Source organism: Malus domestica, chromosome 08 (assembly GCF_042453785.1).
Source record: "Malus domestica chromosome 08, GDT2T_hap1".
Taxonomy (NCBI): Eukaryota; Viridiplantae; Streptophyta; class Magnoliopsida; order Rosales; family Rosaceae; genus Malus; species Malus domestica.
Genome location: NC_091668.1, coordinates 2,750,947 through 2,773,644, shown reverse-complemented (window position 1 = coordinate 2,773,644; position 22,698 = coordinate 2,750,947). Strand labels below are relative to the sequence as shown.

Here is a 22,698-nt window from a genome sequence, read left to right as displayed (position 1 = left end):
GTGATAAAATTTTGAATGTTGTAAAGTGGCACAAAGTAAGTTCGATCATACAAAAAATAAGCCAAAAATAAATAAGAAGGTGAACTCTACGTTACTTTATTATTGATGTTTAAAATTTTTGGTAGGTCATTACTTTATTATTTTTTAAATTTTTGGTGGGTTCAGTTTTTATTAAAGAGTATTCAATCATATACGATTTGTCTTCTGACCCTAAACAGTCTTCATTCCTTGCGGCTATCAAATCAATGCCCATATCTGGTCATGGTTCTGCATTGATTTGAATTAACCATGTAATTCTATTGTTCTTTAGGCCATTTCAATTTCCTTGTTTATATGTTTGCAAAGTATGACTGTCACTTAAACCACCGGGGTTATTTGTGACTTGGTACAGTTTTCAGGATCTTTTTCCATACGGTATGTCCTGGCTCGATTCTTAGGTTGGTGAATCTCAAGAGATGGTTAAGAAGAGGCTGAAATGGTTATGTAAGTATTCCTAACTTCCAAAAGAATGACACGAAGCTACCAAGTTACCAACTGGTCCCTTAAAAAAAAAAACAGTGGGGTGATGGATGGAATTGGATCCTCTCTTGAGCAGGAGATCATGATCCTCCTGACCCACTAACACGGACTGTTAGATTTTGATCTAACGACTATAATTATTATAACTTTTAGAGGGATTCTCTGTTTGTAGCCGTTGGATTAAAATCCAATGGTCCGTGTTATTGGGTCAAAAGGCTCAGGAGATGATCCAATTCCGTGATGGATATGGATAGAGCGAGTTTATGGTTCGGGTTCCTGTAATGTAACAAAAAGGAATTGATTGTCAATTGCTTAAAAATATGGAGGCAGATTGTTTGCCCTCCTGCTTGGATGCTCTTCCCATTCTCTCCTATTTTGTACGGTCACGGTTAAACTACGTCAACATTTTATATTAATTTTTTTATAGAGATAATAAGACAAAAAATAATAAAAATATAAAATGTTGACGTGTCTTAACCGTGACCGCACAAATAGAAGGAGATGTGAATGACACCTAAACAGGAGCGCAAACAATCTACCTCCTAAAAATATTACTTATAATAAAATAAATATTAACAAAAAAAAAAAACGTTAAGTTCAATTCATATTAAAATAGTAGTCTATTTCGGAATTAATCAGATTCTGACTCTGGTCTCGAGCTTGTCAAAATACACTAGCAAGAATTAGTACAGAAAGTTTCAAGTCAAATTGGTCCATCTCCAAGTGTCTAAAACAAGTGAATAACTTTTTCATTGAAATTCCTTGGAAACTCCGTAAACAGAAAACAAACAGAAAAGTCTTGGAAGTTCGTCTCAACCGGAACTAGGTAGGGAAACTTGGAAGTTCGTCCACTAATTAAGGCTTTTGTTTTTTGTTTTTTGTTTGGATTAAAATGTTGTCGATGAAAGATTTTTCAATGTGTAACTACAGATCAGTAAAATAAATATAAAAATATAATTGATTAGAAACTTGAAAATTAAGATTTCAACTAATTTTGTCATTATTCCTGATGGCAACAAACAAATTGTAGGCAATTTGTTGCCACATGATTATAAAGATTATCAACTATTTTTTAAAACGTTAAATATCAACGTGGACTACAAATCATACAATTTTTAATAGTAATTATTATCTCGTAAAAAATTAAAAAATGAAAGGCAAAATGTCATTTAAGTTGACCACCTTTCCAAATGATTCATTGATTTGCAATGGTGTTTTTTTATTTTAGTTTCTTGGTTAATTTATAAAATAATTTAGTGTACTAAACTTTTTTCACAGTACGCATTGAGCTAACCTGGTATAGTGGATTAACAACTATATGTAAGTTTATGCGAAATTGCTTAACTTTTCGATATCTGTAAGTTAGTGCGAAATTACTTAACTTTGTAATGAACGATCATGATCACGGAATCCTCCAATCTTCAGATCATTTTCCGTGTTAAAGATACTTGAAAAATGATTATATCACAGAGTACGAAGTTTCACTTTCTGTCTCCTTTTACAAATATCTCATCGCACTGAGGAGCAAACTTATGATTATATGGGGTGCATAATGGGGTACGTACGCGAGGCCAATGCAGCCCTCAAACTTTTCTCAAACATTCTCCTCCAAATTTAAATTGCAGAGAGAGAGAGAGAGAGAGAGCGAGCTCAAATCAAATTGCTGGAGTTGGGTTGAATTAAACTGGAAAATGAAATGAGAGGAGGGGAGGTGGGAGTATTTAATGTGGAGAGGTAAGAAAAGCAGGAAGCATTAAATGCAGAAAAGTACGTATTGAGTGCCCGTATTAAATGAAAGCATTTGATGGATTGCCAAACGCATCTGCTTCTCTCGTATTGCTATCACTACTACAACTACTGGTAGCTGAGAGGAGTTGTTGAAGGAAGCTATTTCTTTCTCCTGCCTTTGGTTTTCTCCCTGCTTTAATCCCTCTCTCTTCCTTCTTTTTTCTTTTGGGTCTTTTGATTTGATTCTTAGGCACCATTTTCTTTCCCTCTTTAGCCTTTCAATTCCCCTTCAAAGACTGAATCTTTATATGGTTTGGCCCAAAGAATCAAAGAATTGAACAGCAAATGTGTTGTGAGATTTCTGAGTTTTGAATCCTTTTTTCTGGGAAAATATTGGGTTTTGTTTACTCTATGGGTTTTCAAAAGTTGGAGATGTTCTCTGTGATCACATTTGATGATGATTATTAAAGGTGAGTAGTTCCTTCCTTTATCAGATACGTCCTTTATGTTTTTTGCCTTTTCCTTTTCTGACCAGTTGCCCTTGCGGATCTCACGATAAAGTTCTGGGTTTTAATGGAAGAATCTATCTTTGTTGTTTGAATGTTTCAGGTAAAAATTTAAAGTGAAAGCTCCAAAATTTGAATGTGATTCAATCTCTCAAGCCCCAAAATTTGAATGGTTTTCAAATTTCAGAGACCCCTTTTGCTTTCAGACTGGTTAGCTGATTCTGGGCAGCAGTGATCAGACTGGTTTTAGAGAGAGAGAGAGGAGAGAGAGGAGAGAGAGATTGATATGCATCTTTCAGTATGGAAGCCCATATCCCACTGTGCAGCTCTACTAATGGAGAAGAAGACCAGGAGGAGGAGAGACAACGGTTCTGGTTTGGCGGTCGACGCCAAGCGGAAGCCGTCGGTTCTCCGGCAGCTGCAAGAAAATAGGCTTCGGGAGGCTCTTGAGGAGGCGTCAGAAGATGGGTTGCTTTCCAAATCCCAAGACATTGATTCTGACCAGACCCCAAATCAAGACGGCAGCTTTGGACGGTCTAGATCCCTTGCCAGACTCCACGCTCAGAAGGAGTTTCTGCGCGCGACGGCGCTTGCGGCGGACCGGACATTCTCCACGGAGGATTCAATCCCTCACCTCCGTGAAGCCTTCAACAAGTTCCTCACAATGTACCCAAAATTCCAGTCTACTGAAAAGATTGATCATGTGAGGGCAGAGGAGTACAGTCACCTCTCTGAATCGCTTGCGAAGGTATGTCTTGATTACTGCGGTTTCGGGTTGTTTTCGAATCTTCAAACTCAACTGTATTGGGAAACATGTTCGTTTACATTGTCGGAAATAACTGCGAATTTGAGTAACCATGCTCTCTATGGAGGTGCTGAGACAGGCTGTGTTGAACACGACATAAAAACTAGGATTATGGATTACTTGAACATCCCCGAAAACGAATATGGTCTTGTTTTTACTGTCAGTAGAGGGTCTGCATTTAAATTGCTAGCTGAATCTTACCCTTTCGGCACGAATAAGAAGCTGTTGACAATGTTTGATCATGAGAGCCAGTCTGTGAACTGGATGGCGCAGAAGGCGAAAGAGAAAGGTGCCAAGGTTTATAGCTCCTGGTTTAAGTGGCCAACATTGAAGCTTTGCTCTAGGGAGCTGAAGAAGCAGATTGCAAACAAGAAGAGGAGGAAGAAGGATTCTGCAACCGGGCTCTTTGTGTTTCCAGTTCAGTCAAGAGTGACTGGGGCGAAGTATTCGTATCAGTGGATGGCACTTGCTCAGCAGAACAATTGGCATGTTTTGCTTGATGCCGGGTCATTGGGTCCTAAAGACATGGATTCACTAGGGCTGTCGCTGTTTCGCCCGGATTTCATTATTACATCATTTTACAGGGTGTTTGGGTCCGACCCAACTGGATTTGGTTGTCTTTTGATTAAGAAATCTGTAATGGCGAGCCTGCAAAGTCAAGGCGGGCGGACTGGGACTGGAATTGTGAGGATTCTTCCGGTTTTTCCTCAGTGCCTGAGTGATTCTGTGGATGGTCTTGATGGATTGGGTGGAATTGAGAATGATGCAGTCAACTGTAATGAAGAATTAGTGCCTGAAACAAATGGGGAGTCTCATATGCCTGCTTTTTCGGGTGTGTTTACGTCCAATCAGGTGAGGGACTGCTTTGAGACAGAGATGGATCAGGACTCGGACAGGGATGGTGCAAGCACCATATTTGAAGAAGCGGAGAGCATTTCGATTGGGGAGGTTATGAAGAGTCCAATCTTCAGTGAGGATGAGTCATCAGACAATTCATACTGGATTGATTTGGGTCAGAGTCCATTCGGTTCTGATCTTTCCGACCAACACACAAGACAGAAAACAGGTTCGCCCTTGCCACCAACATGGTTTTCTGGGAGGAAAATCAACAAGATTTTCTCTCCGAAAGTAACACCAAAGCCTCCAAAGAGCCCAATATATGATGATGATAAGAGGGCAAACCTCAGAGTGCATGAAGATCCTGGTTTGTCTTTCGATGCTGCTGTGTTATCGGTGTCACATGAGCCGGACCGTGTTAAGGGAATTCCTGAAGAAGAGATGTTTGCTGAAACAGATGCCGCCTCACGAAATGGTAGGGAGATTCCAGAAGAACCTGAAATCCGGGAAGATTTAATGGCCAACAATTCTAAGCTGCTTCCTACTGAAGATGGATTCAGGCTGAACAATCAGACTCCTGGTCTTAAACACAATAACTTTGAGAATTCCTCAACCTCCGAAATTTGCCAAGAATCAAAAGATAGTGCCATCAGGAGAGAGACAGAGGGTGACTTTAGACTTCTGGGAAGAAGGGAAACAAAGAGATTTTCTGGTGGTAGATTTTTCGGTTTAGAAGAAGGTGATCGAGAGCCAAGCATGGGTCACAGGTTGTCTTTTACCATAGAAGACGACCACAGAGGAAAATCGAGCCTTATTTTGGAGCCTGGAGAAACATCCATGACTATCCTGGGGGACGATGAGTTCATGAGTGAAGGAGAATATGGCGATGAGCAGGAGTGGGAAAGGCGGGAGCCTGAGATAGTTTGCCGTTATCTTGATCATGTCAACATGTTAGGCCTGAACAAAACTACCCTCAGACTGCGATATCTCATCAATTGGCTAGTCACCTCGCTACTTCAACTTCGGTTACCTGGTTCACACGAAGGCGCAGAAGTGCCTCTTGTGCAGATATATGGTCCTAAGATCAAATACGAAAGGGGTGCCGCTGTGGCTTTTAATGTCAGGCGAAGCAGCGGAAGGCGGCTAGTTCACCCTGAAGTCGTACAAAGATTGGCTGAAAAGAATGGCATATCTCTCGGCGTTGGCATCCTTAGCCATGTCCGAATTGTGGATGGCCCAAAGCAGCAACATTGCGGGGCACTTGATCAGGCAGACACATCTTTGTGCAAGCCAATGGTTAACGGGCGCCAAGGCGGTAAGAACATGTTCTTCCGGGTCGAAGTTGTGACAGCATCGCTCGGATTCTTGACCAACTTTGAAGATGTATATAAGATGTGGGCTTTTGTTGCCAAGTTTCTCGATTCGTCGTTTGCTGAAGTCGAACGGGATGAATTACCGTCGTTAGTGGAGGAGTCCGAAACGTAACACTTGTAAAGTAAATTATATGGATGATTTTCTCTCTGTTTTTGAAGGAAATGGAAGTGAAAGAAAGGATGCTAGCTTTTGTATGGTCTGTTCTTTTTTATCCTCAGGAGAATTTTCTTGTGAGCAAATTAATTTGTTTATTTTGTTGTCAATCTTTAATTTTTATTGTAATTTTTGTGTTTTTGGTGTTATCAAGTGTCTTGTAAAAGTTCAAATACATGACAATACAACAGATTTGAGACGTCGCCACTTTGACATAGTAGTAAGATGAATTGAACTAATTGATCACGAATCATTAGCCTTTGTAGAGGTCGGATTTGAACTCGGGACTTATTTTAATAATGGAAAGAGAACCTAATCATGTAACTTATAAGCTAAACACATTCAAATTCATGTTTTAATGGTTCTTGATGCTTGTGATTTTCAAATTATACTACAACAATTTAAATAGTTATGTCTAACCACGTTCTTTACAGGACACCTCTCACAAAAGCATGAGATTCTCTTAATTTTAATCTCGCTCAATAATTTACTGGTTCCGTTCCTAATAAAAATTGACCTAGTCAAACAGTACTATCAACTTATCTCTTCATGCCACAAGCACTCAAAAATTAAAAAACAAAACATTTCATCCCATCAAATCAAAAGCTTGTTATGGTGAGGTATTAGGGTTTTTCTGTGAGGACTAAATAGCAAATTAACAATTGTTGCTTCAACATTCTAGAATCACATGGCCTTTACTTATTATCAATCAAGCCCATTAAACTTAATAGGCCCAATTTCTCTGATTCTTTAAATGCCCTTTCGGCGTAGCAGAGAGAGTCAAAGACGATGACGCAAGAGTTTCAGGCTTTCCGCCGTCGTACCTGGTGGCGGCCCTGCACAGTACGAACTCAAAGTACAAGCTCCAGCCAATGGCATCCATGGACTCTCAACCACTTTACTGCGACCCAGAGCTGCGCTGGAGAGCTGCCATTGGCCCTTCAATGTTATATAAACATAAACATTGCATTCAGCTGGTAATCCAAAAACCAGAGCTTTTGATTTCTGAAATTTCAGTTTCAATCCACAGCAACCCGCCGTTCGTTCATCAGTTCAAAATTCACATCTTTTTGTTTACGTTTATTGCTCTTTCTTATCAGGATTCATGGCTGCGGCAGTTCCTCCGGTCACCCAGTTTTTTAAGTATTTGGCCCCTGGCTGCACAAAGAGACTTGTATGATTCTCTCTCTCTCTCTCTCTCTCTCTCTCTCTCTCTCTCTCTCTCTCTCTCTCTCTATATATATATATATATATGTATGTATGTATGTATATAGATATATGCATTTGGGAACTTTTGATACCTGCTATTCTTCCGTTTCACAGAGTAACCCATTTTTTGGATTAATTTCTTTGTATTTTTACACAAAAGATATTTTTTTTCTTCCCAAAAACAGTAAATTTTAAGTGGGAAATGTGGTTATACAGGACTATAGTAGATAATGTAACTAGAGTCCGACGGGGTTGTATTGTTTTTAGATGAACTTGTGAATTATCTTGATGATTTCGTATGGACAACTTGTACGCTTTTCGTTGCATCGTTGTATCTTTATAAAATATATAGCTTCTTATATGAAAACAGTCACTGGATTCCTTGCTAAATCAAAACATGCTTCCTTACTCTTTTCTTTGATGGGGTTTCATTCATCAAAAGATGGATGCTTTGTCATTGGCTTCTTGGTTTGCACATCCGGTAGAACTTCCACAGTAACGTAATTGTATTATTCAAGCTCTTCTGTCAAATTGAACGATTACGAAATGTGGTTTGATATTTTTCCTGTACGTATGAACAGCGACTTCCACCAGCTTTCTGTAGAAGTCTGAGTGGAAAGAAACCAAAAACAGCACTTATTAAAAGCTGTTTGGGATACTGGGGTGTCAAAGTCGGTAGGAGCGGTGATGGAAACCTTGCTTTTGAAGAAGGTTGGGAAGAGTTTGCGAAGTGTAATGGCTTAAAAGAAGCGGACAATGTAGTTTTTGAACACAAAGGAGACATGGTCTTCAATGTGGTTGCCTACGACTCTGGCGGATGTGAAAAAGAGTATCCACCTGATTCCGGTGTAGCTGCCAACAGGATGGCAACTTCCTCTAAGGCGCGGAGCAAAAAGCATCATCGCGGTTCCAAAGGTTGGATGATTTTGCTTCTTTTATTACAGAATTGTGGTTCTCACAGCGGAAAATTCATCGTCACTCTCTTCCATTTTCCCACAAGATTTACAACTTAAATCTTAATAATGTTGCATTGCATCTAACCGTGGGTGCTTTTGACTTACGTTTCAGGAAAAGGGCTTTTGAAAACAACAAAGTGGTTAACGTCGAGGAAACAGTTCAAGATAAAAATGGCAAAAAGCCATGGGTGCGTTAGCAAGGGCTATGTGGTAAGCACTCTACCTTTCGTTATCCTTATGGAGTTTGTTTCTTTCCACACTTTTTGAAGTTAGTTTCATCTTATTCATGTCGAGCATGCTTTCATTAGAGCCCTAGGCGGAGTTGTAAAGTGTGCTGAAGTTTCATTTTCTTTTCGGATTCTTTCTCAATCTGGCGAGCGCTTATGGCAGACTACTCCTGCACGGTTTGCAAGAGAAAACGGCCTTGATAGCATATTGAAATTGATTCTCAATGATCCGTGTGGAAGATTATGGCCGGTGAGCCTAGGTCATTGGGGAAGCAGAGTGAAGGCTGCTGATCATCGTCTAGCCATAAAAGCAAGGGGATGGTGCAAGTTCTATGCATCCAACGGTCTCAAGGAAGGTGATGTCTGCTTATTCAAGCTCAGACGGATGTCCAGGTCGATTTCAACAGCTTTCATGGACGTCGAGATAACGCGCCGGAGATCGTAATCAGCAGTTGGTTTTGAAGTTTTTTTATTTCCGACAATGTTATCGAGCAGGTAGGGTGCCTAAGTAGTTATCTTCATATTTGATGTGTTTTCTGGATATTGTGAAGATTAAACACGTGCTGTGTGACTTGATGACTAAATCTTCTTTATGTCCCTTTTGAAATTCTGTATTTAAGTAGGTTTTTTATATTAGCATTTTACAAAATATTGAATGTATCTGACATTAAAACTTAATATTAAATAACTTATTTGCCTAATCGGATAAATGGTCATAAAGTATTCGGATGATAGCCCATGTGGTAAAAAAATTCGGATTTAAACCTCTGTGGTCATAGTCTGTTAGGATTTAAACCCTTGTGGTCTAAGTCTGTTAGGATTTATGCCCTTCTGTCATTCCTCCATTAGGTTTAGGTTGGCAAAATCGGATAAATGGTCCCCGTGGTCTAAGGTATTCGGAAGATAGTCCCTGTAGTAAAAAAAATTCGGATTTAAACCCTTGTGGTCTAAGTTTGTTAGGATTTATGCCCGAAACTAGAGGTTCTGTCATTTCTCCGCTAAGCTTATAGGTGGAACTAATAAATCACATAATTCATTAAAATTCAAGATCTAATAAACCAAATAATTCAAAATGCCTTTATAAAATTAACAAGTTTTTGACTCCCGAATGTCCAACCGATTAATTAATTCCTTATACATATTCTATTTTTCTTTGACAAATAAGACAGTAATCGTTGGCGTTTTCCCAAAATTTTACGTAAACCTCTCTGAGATAAATAGTTTTTTTTGTGTAATTGTAAATGTGAAGTAAGTCTTCGTATCCTATTGGTGAAACTAACTATTTGAAATTCAACAGATCCTCTGTTTTCGTCTTTTTCTTCTTGTGAAATAACTAAGATGAATGAATTTTTTTACCATAAACTGAAATCTTCTCTCCCCCCCCTTTTATTGTAAGATATTTTTTATTGATAGATACTCGGAGAAACTCTGCTCCACCTGTAAGCTTAACGAAGGAATGCCATAACCTCTAATTTCAGGCATAAATCCTAATAGACTTATACCACAAGGGTTTAAATCCGAATTTTTTCTACCACATGGGCTATCTTCCGAATTTCTTATGACCACGGGACCATTTATCCGATTTGGCCAACCTAAACCTAATGGAGAAATGACAGAATGACATAAATCCTAACAGACTTATACCACAGGGGTTTAAATCCTAACAGACTGTGACCAAAGGGGTTTAAATCCGAATTTTTTTACCACATGGGCTATCATTCGAATACCTTATGACCACGGTGACCATTTATCCGATTAGGCCTAACTTATTTATCCTACTATGCAATGATAATTTTGACCTTATTTGATTAAAATAAAAAATAAAAAAATTCTACATACATCTCAAATCACTTTTAACGTATTATTTATTTTCTTCAACTATCAAAACCCCTCCGACCCTTCATTGTTGAACAAAACCCTAACAAATGAAACTACCTACAAACATGTTGATTGAGAAAATTTATTTTTGACGAATGAAATACGAAATCGATGTTTTTGAAGCTTCACATGAGGTAAGACTTCATATTATTTATTGTTTTTGTGATTTTGACGACATCGATAATTATTTAATCTTGCTTTTGATGTGTTATTCAAGCTTCTATGTTCGTATTCATTTTTAGGGATCACATGGATTACATGAAGAATTAAACACCTAAAATTACCACCAAATATTAAAAACATACGACGTGAGCTTTAGTGGTGGAATTGAAAACAACCCACATATGCTTTAAATCCTAGGCGGCATCTTTTGTCAAAATTTCAATCGGCATTATTTGTCCAAATTAAAAGCTTTATAAGATTTGAAAATTTTAGGGTGTAATCTAAACTACATATTAATAAAATTCTGTTTGTCAATCAAAATTCTAACGAATTACCACTCTAATCTTTTCACCAGAACTGAACAAAATAAAAAACGTAAACAATTTAATAATTACGCCTAACACAAATTTTAAATATAACACATCCTATTTAAAAAATAAATAAATAAACCCCTTTTATACCTCTCTCTCTCTCTCTCTCTACATTCATTCCCCACGTTCCTTACCCTTTCTCTTCCTTTTTTATGTTTCTCTTTTTATTTTTTCGGTTGTCATCCGTGCTCATTAATAATTAATCGTAATAAAATAAAATAAAAACAAATTTAATTGCATGGCAATTGCTAGTTAAAAAAAAAAAAAAAAAAAAAAACCGGTTAATTGTTAAATGACACTAGTAACATGATCAAATTACCTCCCCATATGACGTGGCGCTTCCACATTCAATCAAAAATCTCGATTGCAACATAAATCATGAAACTCGGAAGCACCAGATTTTTCTGACATCCTATTGTACGTGGCATTGTCTGTCAGAGACCTGTTGCAGTCACGCGCCATCAGGCGGCGTGAAAGCACGCTGCATGTCCTCCAACGAGCACCTGGAGCAAGTGAGAGAAAGCTACTGGCTTTAATTTTGTCGCTAAATTTCCCCAAGATCACAAATAACACATTGAATTTTGTTCCTTCTTGCTTCATTAATTTTAATTCCGAGGGAAAATGTTAGGACCTGTTTGGTTGCTCGGAAAATTTCACTGAGAGATTCTGGTTTCTGTCTAGAGTTTGAAACTTGCAGAGTTAATTTCAATGGCGAAGGAAGCTCGGAATGTGAGGAGCCCTCATTTTTTTGCGTTTTATTCTGCTGATTTGAGCTCCGAAAGACTGGTAATTTCCTTCTTCCTCTTCTGATTTTCCATTGTTTTCTGTTTTGGGTAAATTTTATTTTGTTCTGGGTTGTAGGGAATTAGGGTTAGGGTGTAAAATTTGCTGAATAATTTGTAAAGTGAGAGTCTTTGGATTTGGGAATTATGGTTAGTGCATTGAAGTTGCAAACAGGTAAATTGTTTATTGCATTTGGTATAAGTAATCCTGCAAAAATCTTACTCTGTTACTGATCAGAAGAGAGACTTCAACTGGGATTTCATGGTAAAAAGTTATAATTTTTGTGTCTTCAGAGTTGAGCCAAGTTAAATATTGGTGGGTTAATGTCAATGTTTGTTGCATTTTTGGATGGTGATACGATTGCAATGTTATGGTACAGAAAATCCCAGATAGATTTATGAGGCACATGGAAGGCAGAACGTCCGGGTTAGTTTTGTTGTTTGGTCCTAGCGGTAGTGCGTGGAGTGTTGAATTGATTCAACAGAATGGTGGTTTGTTCTTGCATCATGGGTGGCCGGCATTTGTGAGAGACCATTATGTGGAATGTGGTGACTTCTTGGTTTTTAGATACGACAGTGATTTGTGTTTCACCGTGCTAATTTTCGATCAAAGTGCGTGTGAGAAAGAGGCTGCATTTCGTTTTGGATACGGCCAAGACTCTAGCAACTTTGAAAAGTGTATGTATGTGGGACGAAAAAGGGGAATGGAGGAAGCCGCATCATCTGGCAATAAGCCGGTTGATGGTGCGGTGAAGAAGATGAGACACGGCTTGTCTCAACTCCAGTCAGAATGCATTGATGAGGGCCAAGAAGAAGCAACTTGTTCCAAGGAAACGAATCCACATGAAAACCCTGGTAAGAAAGCCAACTGATCTATTGGCTCTTTCCACACGAAGACCACTTTCCAGTCACCAGATAATTCTGCACAGCCTGCCTTTTTTTTCTCCCTTTTTCCATCTTATAGTAATTTGTTTGTATTACAGATAATTTTAACCGTTTTAGAGTGAAAGGATGCAACGAGCCCAAGTTTTGTTTCAATTAAATTCTAGGCGTAAAAAAGTTCACGTGCACTAGAATGTCAACCATGAAATAATGGGCTTACTACGTCTGTGCAAACAAAACTGAAAACATAAGAGATACATTGGTGATATATTTATTGTTGCTTGCAGGTTTGGATGTTGTTCCAAATGCAGCAAAGGCATCGATCCAAAATGTGTGTGGAAAAGGAGATGGATTAAATGTTAATGGTAGAGTTTGTATGCAGATGTCATCAGCACATGAAGTAGCTCCAGTGTTTAGCTCCTCTAACCCTTATTTTGTGAGAATTATAAAAAGTTTCAACATCAGCGGTTCATATACTCTGGTTGGTTCTTCCCTCTGGCTTTGTTGTTGTATCTTTTTCTTCTTATAAGGGAATGTTTCGTTTATTATGTAAGGTATACGTGTTGCATCAATTCACTTTTTTGAGGTGCTGTCCCGTTATAATTATCTGCACTTATGCATCCAAAAAAAGATCTACTGTTTCCAATTTGGTTGTCAATTCTTTTCCATAATTCCTCAAACCATGCAAAATCTTGCTTACTGGTTCCCTGTGGAATTAACCACAATCACCCAGAGGTTGTGCCTATAGTTCCTCATTTCTTCATTCAGGTTTGGCGTCTGGACTGTGTCCACGGTATTCTGTTTTTTCTCTTCACATGGAAGTCTATATGGTGTTCTCATGATAGATTTTTCAGTGTTAAACGTTTTTTCTCCTTTTCTTGTATGAACATAAGCATGTGTTCACGCATGTTGTTGTGGGTGTTAGCGTGTATGATTGTTTTTTCACTGACTGATTTATGTTTTGCAGAATATCCCGTATAAATTTTCAGTGGCACATTTACCAAACTGCAAAGTAAAGATTGTTCTTCAAAATTGGAAAGGAGAAAGTTGGACTGTCAATTCTGTGCCAAGTACTAGAGTGCACACAAGTCATACTCTCTGTGGAGGATGGATGGCGTTTGTTCGTTGTAATGACATACAACTGGGAGATATCTGCATTTTTGAACTTGTGCGTGAGTGTGAATTCCGTGTCCACATTCAAAAGGGAGAAACATCTAGTTGGTTAAGTCCGGGGCTAGCTGTTACTACACATAAAACTATCAAAGGCTTGTCAAAGAAAATTAAAGGGAACTCTCCCAAAGTCCATTCAAAGAGCATAAGAGAGATAGCTGATAAACTATCATCAAAGATGTATCAAGACGCTGCTTTCATTAATGATACAAGGAAATATGGCAGCTCATCAAGATCTCTTACTAAAGTTGCACTCTCTCAGTCAAAAGTTGCCAGTAAAAAGTTGGGTAAGTTAGCAATTTCTTGCAAAGATGGGGCCATGAGTGCTATCCATGTTTGGATTGAAAAGAGCATGAAGTTCATCTAGATTTACATGCTATACCTTTATCTATAAACTCAGGCTAACGTAATTAAATTTTCAACGTGTTAAAGAAACACATGATAATAATATTGTTTAAAGTGGTTGTGGTTGATGTCAAGGGCACCTTCATTTTTCTAACTTAAATTGGTTTCTGAACCATAAAATGGAGACAGTTAATTGCAGGAAAAAAGTTGTTGAAGATGAACTAGATTCACAAAAAAGGGGTTTGAGAATCAAGTTAACACTTGATGAAGAAAGAGTAGCTCGATCTTTCACTTCTTGTTTCCCGAATTTTGTGAAAATCATGAAGAAGTTCAACATCAGTGGATCATATACATTGGTGAGCCTTGTCAATTCGTGCATAAATGTTTGTATTGTTCTTTTGAAGATTGCTTTTGGATGGTTCATACTTATAGATTGGTTATTATTTTGCAGAAAGTCCCATACCAGTTTTCCACACAATACCTCCCCAACTATAAAACAGAGATTCTGCTTCGAAACTCAAAGGGGGGATGTTGGACTGTGAACTCTATCCCAGACTCAAAGGGGCGCGTGGTACATACTTTTTGTGGAGGGTGGATGGCGTTTGTACGCGGAAATGACATCAACTTTGGAGATGTTTGCATATTTGAGCTTGTTGGTAAGGATGAAATGCAAGTGCACATTTCCGGTGTTGGTAAAAAGGGGTTTGACCATCTAGGCGGACAAGCAACATCTGATGTAGTATAGCGGTCGTGCAATCTACAGGAAAGATACCCTCTCCTTGACACATGATCCAGCTTAACCATCCCTAAATACATGTTATATGGTGAGCTTTCCTATTTGCATTTTGTTCCTCTGATTGTGTTCATGTCATGGCGACTGCTAACTAAACATTGGTGAGTGTTGTCATCTACCACCTAAATCATCCTTTCCTGTGATGAACATGAATGTCAATAGAACTTAACTGAACATTTTTTGTGAGCGCGACCGCTTTTTCCTTTTCCCTGCACATAATCATGTCAATTTGTCACCACTTTTAACGGTTTTTTTTCCTCTGGTGAATTCAGTTTTGTAAATGCGTGCAGCATTAAAGAGAAAAGTTTCTGCATTTTTGTATCGAGTAGCAGACTTGCTGGTGTAATGGTGTATGCAATACATTTGACTAGGATCATTACATTCTTAGGCAAACATGTACCGGTGATCGGATTTCGCTCTTAAGTTTTCTTATGATCGGCAATCGACATGAAAGTGTTGCAAGGGATAACTTTGATTGAAACGTGAGATCAATGGTCCTAATTGATGCTTATTTATTCTTAAGCAGAATTGAATCGGACTTGTTGAAAAGTTTAATACAATTTGTACGGTTGCAAGAGATAAAATGCCAAAAGAGAAGAAACCCACGGCAGGCTGAAGAAAACGACTGAACCAACAAAGTACTCCAAATCAAGACCAACCGTAAAACTTGTAACTAAGTAGGAGGACACTAAAAATTTGGACAAGGAACATTTTTTAAAAGTTAAATTAAGTACGCTCCAAGTCTTTTTACTAAGAAAAACCCCATTTCCAATAGGTGCGCAAATCACATTGGAAGACATAGTAAACCAAAAATAACAAAAGGTGGAAATTGGGTTTCTTGATATAAATGATATTTTACGTAGATCTACACTTAGTGCACAGCTAAAAATACATTTATTCTAAACAATGTAGTTACGTTCAAATGCACAGCAAAAAACACGTTCATAGTTACCTTAAGTGGACAACAAAAAACCCCGTTTACTTTAATCAATGTAGTTACGCTCACGTCTATAAATTGTGCCATGATTTACAAGACGACCAAAGTGCAACATACGGCTCATCCTTCTGATGGATTCTTATGACTTGTCACATCGGCTTATAGTCAATAGTCATTTCCACTCAGCATCTCATCACATGTCGAAGTAAAACCCCTAGCTAGCTAAGTAGTGAATAGTCTATCTTCTGCCTCAACTTTCAACCATCTGGTCCTGGTTGGCGTTTTTACTTTTCTGGTGAACTCTAGGGGCAAACATGGATGAGAAGCTAAAGGAAGCTCTAGAGACACCAGCATTTAGAGCGCTTCTTGTCGGTAACTTCTCCAAGCATCTGGTAACGTCGAAGTGCTTTGTATAAAACTTATTAGTTATCGGTGTGTTTTTTCTAATTTACTTTGTTTCTTAACTTCTGCAGCGTATACCGTCTGCGTTTATCAAGAACTTCGGAGGACGATCGCTTCGGAAATGCACTCTCAGAAACCCTAGTGGGGACTGCTGGGGTGTGAAACTTAAACAGAAAGAGGATGGCTTGTTCTTCCGAAAAGGTTGGAAGGTTTTTGTGAAGGATCATTTTCTAGAACATGGAGACTTTCTGGTCTTCGAATATGGTGGCGGATCAGAGTTTGACGTCACCATCTTTGATCGAACTTGTTGCGAGAAGAATGTCGAAGAAGCTGCCAGGAGGGCAAGTAGTAATCTTGCCGACAGCAGAACTGGTGAGTTATATACTCGTTCCTTAATATCGGCATTTCAAACCAATCACGCACTGCTATGCATTTTAAATTACAGTGACATTCCCGTTGCTTAGAAGTTATATACTCGTTATAGTTCTTTCTCATATCTTGTCTCGATTTTTTACCATGCAGTCGATGATGTCGTGCGCATAGAGAGACCTGCAAGCGTTCATTTAGCAGAAACATCAACTGGATCCGTCTTGTTTAAATCGGAGAATACGTGGTTTACGAAAACTTTAAAGAAATTTAATCGAAATATTTTGGTCAGTACTTTACACGATCATGTTTCTGTCTAAAATGTATGTTATGTTTTTGTTCCTCCTTTGGTACCGATTGTTTTCCAAAATGCAGACGATTCCGAAGCATGTAGCCCTAGCTGAAGGACTAGTAAGCGACGCAGGGCTTCCGAGTAGAGAGACTGTAACGCTTCAAGATCCGACCGGGAGATCATGGCTTGCTCAACTTCATGTCAGGGCAGATCGCCGCGTGCAGATGGCACGGGGATGGGGAGCTTGTGTTAGGGCAAACGAGATTTCGCCTGGGGACGACGTCGTTTTTGAGTTTGTGAAGCGAGGTGTACTGCAGCTTCATATTTTCAGAGGCAATGTGCTTACTTACATCCCCAGATGTCTCTGATTAAAGCCAGTGAACTGCAATTTTTCACATTGCGTTACTTCTTAATGCAGTGGTGGCAAAATCTACTTGCCTGTTTAGGGTTTAAGGTTGCAGTTGGATTTGTTATCCTTCTCCGAAAAGAAGCATTTTGTAGCCGAATCCGACTGTGATGAAAGAACTAAACGATCAAGCTTGTTGAATCTTTGTTCTCCACCATCTACTCGTCCTAATTTTTGTTGTACTGCAATTTGTGTTCATAGTTCGTTATATCAAGTTCCGACCTCACTTAGTGGGAAAAAGCTTTGTTATTGTTGTTGTTGTAGTTCGTTATATCAGGTTCTTACTGTGTTCATGTTTGAATGGAACCGAAAAACAAACAGATTTCGTGCAACCTGCGCCAGACGGTGACATGCCTATGACAAATTGGTGTATAAAAAGTGAACGAAAGATTTCATCAACGAGAACCAGGTCGTATGGGGGAGAAAGCGAGGTGGAAAATACAGCAACAAACAATATGTGGATCAGATCCCATTTGGTAGTACACCAGTGTAAACTGATATAAAGTTACAACAAATACGCTCTCAGTTCGCGATATAACCCTATTTATCTCCAACATCAACCCAAAATTTTGGTGAGTACACCAGTGGAAACTGATATAAAGTTACAACAGATACGCTCTCAGTTCGCGAAGTCAGTAAAGGTCAATTTGAAATATTGAAACCGCATGGTAACCATTCGAAGGAACTGAGAACGGAGGATATTCCAATCCTGAAGACCTTTTCTGACTGATAGCCCAATGTTGAGGGATTATGACTGGTTGTTTCAGGCAGAGGGTCTCTGACATTCAGCAACAAGCCACCAACTGATGAGAGCCATCACTAGAGAGGTACCGAGTTCAAACATTACCACGTCCAGAAAGTGCCAACCCCAGCCTCGCGTTAGATAGCTGTACAAACAAGTGAGTTAAACGAGAGAAACTTAAAAAGAGTGCTATCTAGTTGTTTCATTGACAATTGATGAACGGAACCAACCCTGTTGATCAGAACTTGAAATGAAGGAGGAAGATAGGATCAGAATTTGTGGGAGAGAGAATTATCACTATTTTTAAGGGAAAGGGAAAGAGATATAACTACCGAGGGTATCAATGCCTCATAGCAATGAGTAGATGTTAAAAGCAAAGAATTTTTCAAGTAGTGGTAGAACTAATTTCAAGTAGTGGTAGAACTAAGGGAAGTTAAGAAGCTGACCTTGTGATCGATGGCATGGTTGCCACCAATCCTGCACATATGTATATCAAAGGAACCAACGTCTTAGGCTTGTTTTTCCGAAGCCATATCAAAGATCCAAATGCGGCAAGAGATATACTCAAGACCTGAACAAAGAGAGTTAAGACGAGCTTATTAACAGAGAGAGGAAAAGTTACTCCATTATTCAAATTAAAGAAGAAAGAGCCATGAAGTTGTATTAGTCAAGTTAGTAAAAAAGAAGCTACATATACATCATCGTTTGACGTATGCCTAACATGAAATCATTGTCACTTTCAGACTCTCATAGGGAATATTAGCATTCTATACCCACAACCCTATCAAAGAGCATTCTGGCCGACATGGTAGGTAAGAAAACTACAATGGAAAAAAAGAAGGAAACAAAACGACTGAATACCAGATTGGCATTTGCTTCAAGGCCTTGGAGAATGTAATCCCAAGTGAATTCTAGTCCTCTAGCGCCCAACCACAGCGGTGCCAGTCTATGGAGAACAGAATCAGCAAAAGCCCATCCTGCAAACAGGGAACAAGAAAAGCTTCAAAATTGTTCTCGAAATGAAAAGCAGCTTATGGCTTTTGTTTTCCACAGGCTTGATTAGGTTCTACTCACCAAGCCCCACTGCCTGAAATTTATGATTCTGAGAGATATTCCTGTGTGTCAACTGGGTCAATGCGAAGTAAAGTCCAGCAACGTCTATAAAACCGATCAGAGCTTTCAACAATTCCTGAAACCCGAAAAAGGGCATTAAGCATTTGCTGATTTCAGGCGAAATTCATAATCTTTAAATGCAAAACTAGCCAAATTACAATAAAACTTCATTTACAAACATGGGAAGCAGCATGAACTTATCGAAAATCGATATTTCTATCCGGAAACATACATTTTAACTGAAACCAATATAGAAAATACCTGATACGGATCGAAGCTCTCACTGTCAGATACGTTCAGAAAAGTTGCCAAACAAACCAGCTGCAGAACACAGATTTAACAAACAAAAACCATAAGCAGCCATTTCTGTTGAAATCAAATCAAATTTCTAAGCATATCAGTTGAATTAACTACGAATTAATGCTAACGGACCTTCACTAAAGCTGTACCGAGATAAACCAGAGCTGCTTTGACGGAAGTCCCGAGCGTATCGTACTCCGATCTGCACAAGTGAATCGTGCAAACGAGTTAGGGTTTTGACTTGGGGAAGAAGACAAAGTGAACAGGAAGTGATATATGAAAGCGTAAAAGATCCGAAAGACAAAGAGGAGAGTAGGACGGGCGTACAGCGGAGTGGCGGAGTAGTAGACGGCGTGAGGGCCGAACGTCAGAATTGCGCAGTTGAAGAAGTGAAACACCGTCATCGCTCCGTCGTCGTCTTCTTCTTCTTCCTCGCTTTCTCAGTCGAAGACTCCCAAAGACGTGGACGCACACGCAGTCTTGAGGATCCGCTTGTTCGGACCTGGGCTTCGCTTCTCTTGACCCGGAATTTAATATGGGCCCGGTTCAGTAGTAACAACAATACTGGGCCTATACAAGCGGACCACGTGTTAGTGTTAATGAATGGGCCGGGTTCAAACAGAAACGTAAAAACAATGAAAAAAGGTTGGGATTTTTTCAACCAAAACTGGACTGAATTTTTTAGTTTGCCTGTAACACGAGACGGAACATCATATTAGTATACAATTGGAGGAAAACTTGAAAAAAAACAAAAACAAAAATTCCTCCAATTGTATATGACTTGTGGTGTTTCGCCCCATGTTCCGAAATCCCTACCAAAAGAGAAGATAAGTTTTTAAAACGTAGTCCAGTGAAAATTTTGGCCGAATTGATAAGTGTTTAATCAAAATGGATTAAGCCCATCTTTCATTGATTATGCATCTGTACCTCTCATTATCAAATGTCAATAACAAAACCTAAATTTGTTTTTTTCTTGCAAATAATTATTTTCTTGTCCAATAACTACAAGCACAAGAATTTGCTCATAGAGGAGACCATTTTCCCATTGAGAAATTGAGATCGAATTTGATCTTCTACCAGAATTCCAGATTCCACGACTGTCTTTTTATGCCAAGGCCTTGACTGTTTACCACTTCTCCCTGACCACACATGGTCCACCATTTTCTAAAAAATTCTAGCTAGGGTTTAATGCCATGTCAATGCTCCAAAGAGAAAAAAATTAAAAAGAAAAAACTTGAAGGCCACAGTTAGATGCATGTAATTAATCTACTTATTAAACCTAAGGTTCGTTGGACCCGCTTTTAAAATAGGCTAAAAACATTTTTTTGTGAAATATTTTTTGAACCAATGTTTAATAAAAATGCAAGTAAATATTGGAAAAACATTTGAAGTGCTTCTTGCAAGAAGCACATAATTGGTGTTTTTTGCATGAAATACTTTAAGTGCTTTTGGAATTCAGAAACACTTTCTCCAAAAGGTTTTCAATCATTCTAAAAATACTTCCAAACGAGCCCCTTGATCACTACACCATGTGTGTGTGTGTGTATGCCATGCATTTCTTATTTGAAAGCTTTCTATTTGTTTTCTTTCTTAAGCTCCATACATTTGGTGTTATAATTAGGCTCTAATTGTGACATTTTTAACTTCTAATTTATGTCCAATATTAAGCCCCTTTACGAATCATTTGACTGTTCACGTGGCACTTCTGGCCACAAAACTCTGGCCACAACACTGTAGACAGTAAACAAGAACAACGACCTATTTCGTTTCTACTCTTTGATGTCTTGCTCACCAATGTCGTTATTATAATATCTAAAATTTCTTGATCGATGAACGCCAATAATTCCACCACGACCAATATCAGTGGATGTTTCAGGTTATCGCTGTGAAAAACAAATGTGGATATGTTTGTTGGATATGGATGTTGACATTTAAGGTTGATGAGTTTTTTCCTATATGCTATTGATGAGAAGCAAGATAATTGCCAGCATGAATGGGACATCCCTAATTCCCATATATATGAGTGTGGAAAAGAGTAGAAAAAAAAAGAAGGAAATATATGATGGTGCTTTTGTGCTCTGGGACAAATATAGATTTACGAGCTATTTTTAGCAGAGATTGCGTTTTACTTTAGTAAAAATGAGACGATATAACCCTCGTGACGACTGTACTTATAATATGATTTTCGTATTTTGAAGCGAAAATGAGAAAAATAGTAAAATATACAAGAGGTCTTCTATGATGAATACATATATAGTTCCCTGCATGTAATATATATCTATCTCATTTTTGCTACAATAAAACAAAATTTTATGCTAAGAAGCTGTTTCTTTATGTGTGTGTATATATATTTACAAATTTTAATTTAATTTGTGCTGTCCAGAGAGACAGCTATGGGGAAAATGAGAGAGAGACAGTGTCACGGGAATACTCAAATGATCTTTCCCAAGCAAACAAGAAGTTTTATTTAATTCGAAAAGTGAACAGAGAGGTGAGGATTTTAAGTGATTGGGATGGATTCCTATGATTCCCATATACAACTAAAGCTCAGTGGAAAGCCATCAAAATTTTCATAATTCAAAACAGGACTATAACGAGATATTTTTTATTGTAACCGAAATATGGATGGTACACCATGTATTTTTATATATGTGGTGGGAAATCTAATTTTTTAAGTTTTAACTTTTCATCACACATATCTAATCATTTATATAATGACACATAATGTACCACATCATATACCGATTATACTAAAAAATCTCTCAACTAGAACGAGCGCTTGAGCTGTAGACGAATCACAGGTTCACAGATTGGAAAATGGAATGGAAAATGACGGCAAAATAAGTTCGGAATATTAATTGAATGAAAGCGTTTAAATTGACAAAATGGACCACTATAATTATGAGAACTTTAACGAAAAGCTCCTGGTAACGAAAAACCATATTTTTACACTAAAAAGTTAATCCTGTTACTATTCATTTTATCATTTATTTTGTCATTTTCGTTAAAACTCAAAATTTTCAAACCATTTTCATTAGTTTTTCTTATAATTATTTAGGTGCATAGATTGAACAAAGAGGTTTTACTACCATTGATGTTGAAGGTATTATCCCGCCAATTTAAAATACAGAAGAAAGTCTCAACTTTCAAGATTTTGCTTGGGATGATATCTGTACTCATTTCTAGGGATCAGTAAAATACCCATAGGTTTGGGTAACTACAGTTACCCGTTCATTTAAAGTTCACAGTTACGGTTATGGGTAACCATTTAGACGAACAAACGGTTATGGGTATAACCATTTATCCGTGAAATTTAAATGGGTGGTTATGGATATTATTGGCGGTTATAACGGGTATCCATCAGTTATGGATATTACATACGGTTATAACGGGTATCCATTTACCCACTTAATTTAATATATGTAAAATTTAGTACTGGTGGT

At 38.2% G+C, this 22,698-nt stretch overlaps 5 protein-coding genes across 5 annotated transcripts; 4 read left to right on the top strand and 1 right to left on the bottom strand.

The window, feature by feature from the left end:
- Window positions 1-2,034: 2,034 nt before the first annotated feature.
- Window positions 2,035-6,121, top strand: LOC103440463 (uncharacterized). Its single transcript, XM_070827083.1, has 2 exons — window positions 2,035-2,717; window positions 2,857-6,121. The coding sequence occupies exon 2, from the start codon at window positions 3,040-3,042 to the stop codon at window positions 5,878-5,880; it is 2,841 nt and encodes a 946-aa protein (XP_070683184.1). The 5' UTR covers window positions 2,035-2,717; window positions 2,857-3,039; the 3' UTR covers window positions 5,881-6,121.
- Window positions 6,122-6,701: 580 nt separating this feature from the next.
- LOC103440541 (B3 domain-containing protein REM8-like) lies at window positions 6,702-8,890 on the top strand. The gene is made up of 5 exons (XM_070826834.1): window positions 6,702-6,899; window positions 7,023-7,096; window positions 7,713-8,046; window positions 8,200-8,297; window positions 8,478-8,890. Exons 2-5 carry the CDS (start codon window positions 7,028-7,030, stop codon window positions 8,757-8,759), a joined length of 783 nt encoding a protein of 260 aa, XP_070682935.1. The 5' UTR covers window positions 6,702-6,899; window positions 7,023-7,027; the 3' UTR covers window positions 8,760-8,890.
- Window positions 8,891-11,124: 2,234 nt separating this feature from the next.
- On the top strand, window positions 11,125-14,883 carry LOC114826457 (B3 domain-containing protein Os01g0723500-like). Its single transcript, XM_070826687.1, has 6 exons — window positions 11,125-11,511; window positions 11,888-12,362; window positions 12,677-12,870; window positions 13,357-13,846; window positions 14,094-14,260; window positions 14,356-14,883. The coding sequence occupies exons 1-6, from the start codon at window positions 11,434-11,436 to the stop codon at window positions 14,647-14,649; spliced, it is 1,698 nt and encodes a 565-aa protein (XP_070682788.1). The 5' UTR covers window positions 11,125-11,433; the 3' UTR covers window positions 14,650-14,883.
- A 946-nt stretch (window positions 14,884-15,829) lies between these two features.
- On the top strand, window positions 15,830-17,349 carry LOC114826456 (B3 domain-containing protein REM5-like). Its single transcript, XM_029106678.2, has 4 exons — window positions 15,830-16,026; window positions 16,108-16,408; window positions 16,559-16,689; window positions 16,778-17,349. The coding sequence occupies exons 1-4, from the start codon at window positions 15,949-15,951 to the stop codon at window positions 17,060-17,062; spliced, it is 795 nt and encodes a 264-aa protein (XP_028962511.2). The 5' UTR covers window positions 15,830-15,948; the 3' UTR covers window positions 17,063-17,349.
- Window positions 17,350-17,539: 190 nt separating this feature from the next.
- LOC103406546 (uncharacterized) lies at window positions 17,540-19,759 on the bottom strand. Its single transcript, XM_008345534.4, has 7 exons — window positions 19,583-19,759; window positions 19,388-19,457; window positions 19,217-19,276; window positions 18,917-19,031; window positions 18,704-18,819; window positions 18,289-18,413; window positions 17,540-17,987 (listed from the first exon to the last, which is right to left on the bottom strand). The coding sequence occupies exons 1-7, from the start codon at window positions 19,657-19,659 to the stop codon at window positions 17,864-17,866; spliced, it is 687 nt and encodes a 228-aa protein (XP_008343756.3). The 5' UTR covers window positions 19,660-19,759; the 3' UTR covers window positions 17,540-17,863.
- Window positions 19,760-22,698: the final 2,939 nt, after the last annotated feature.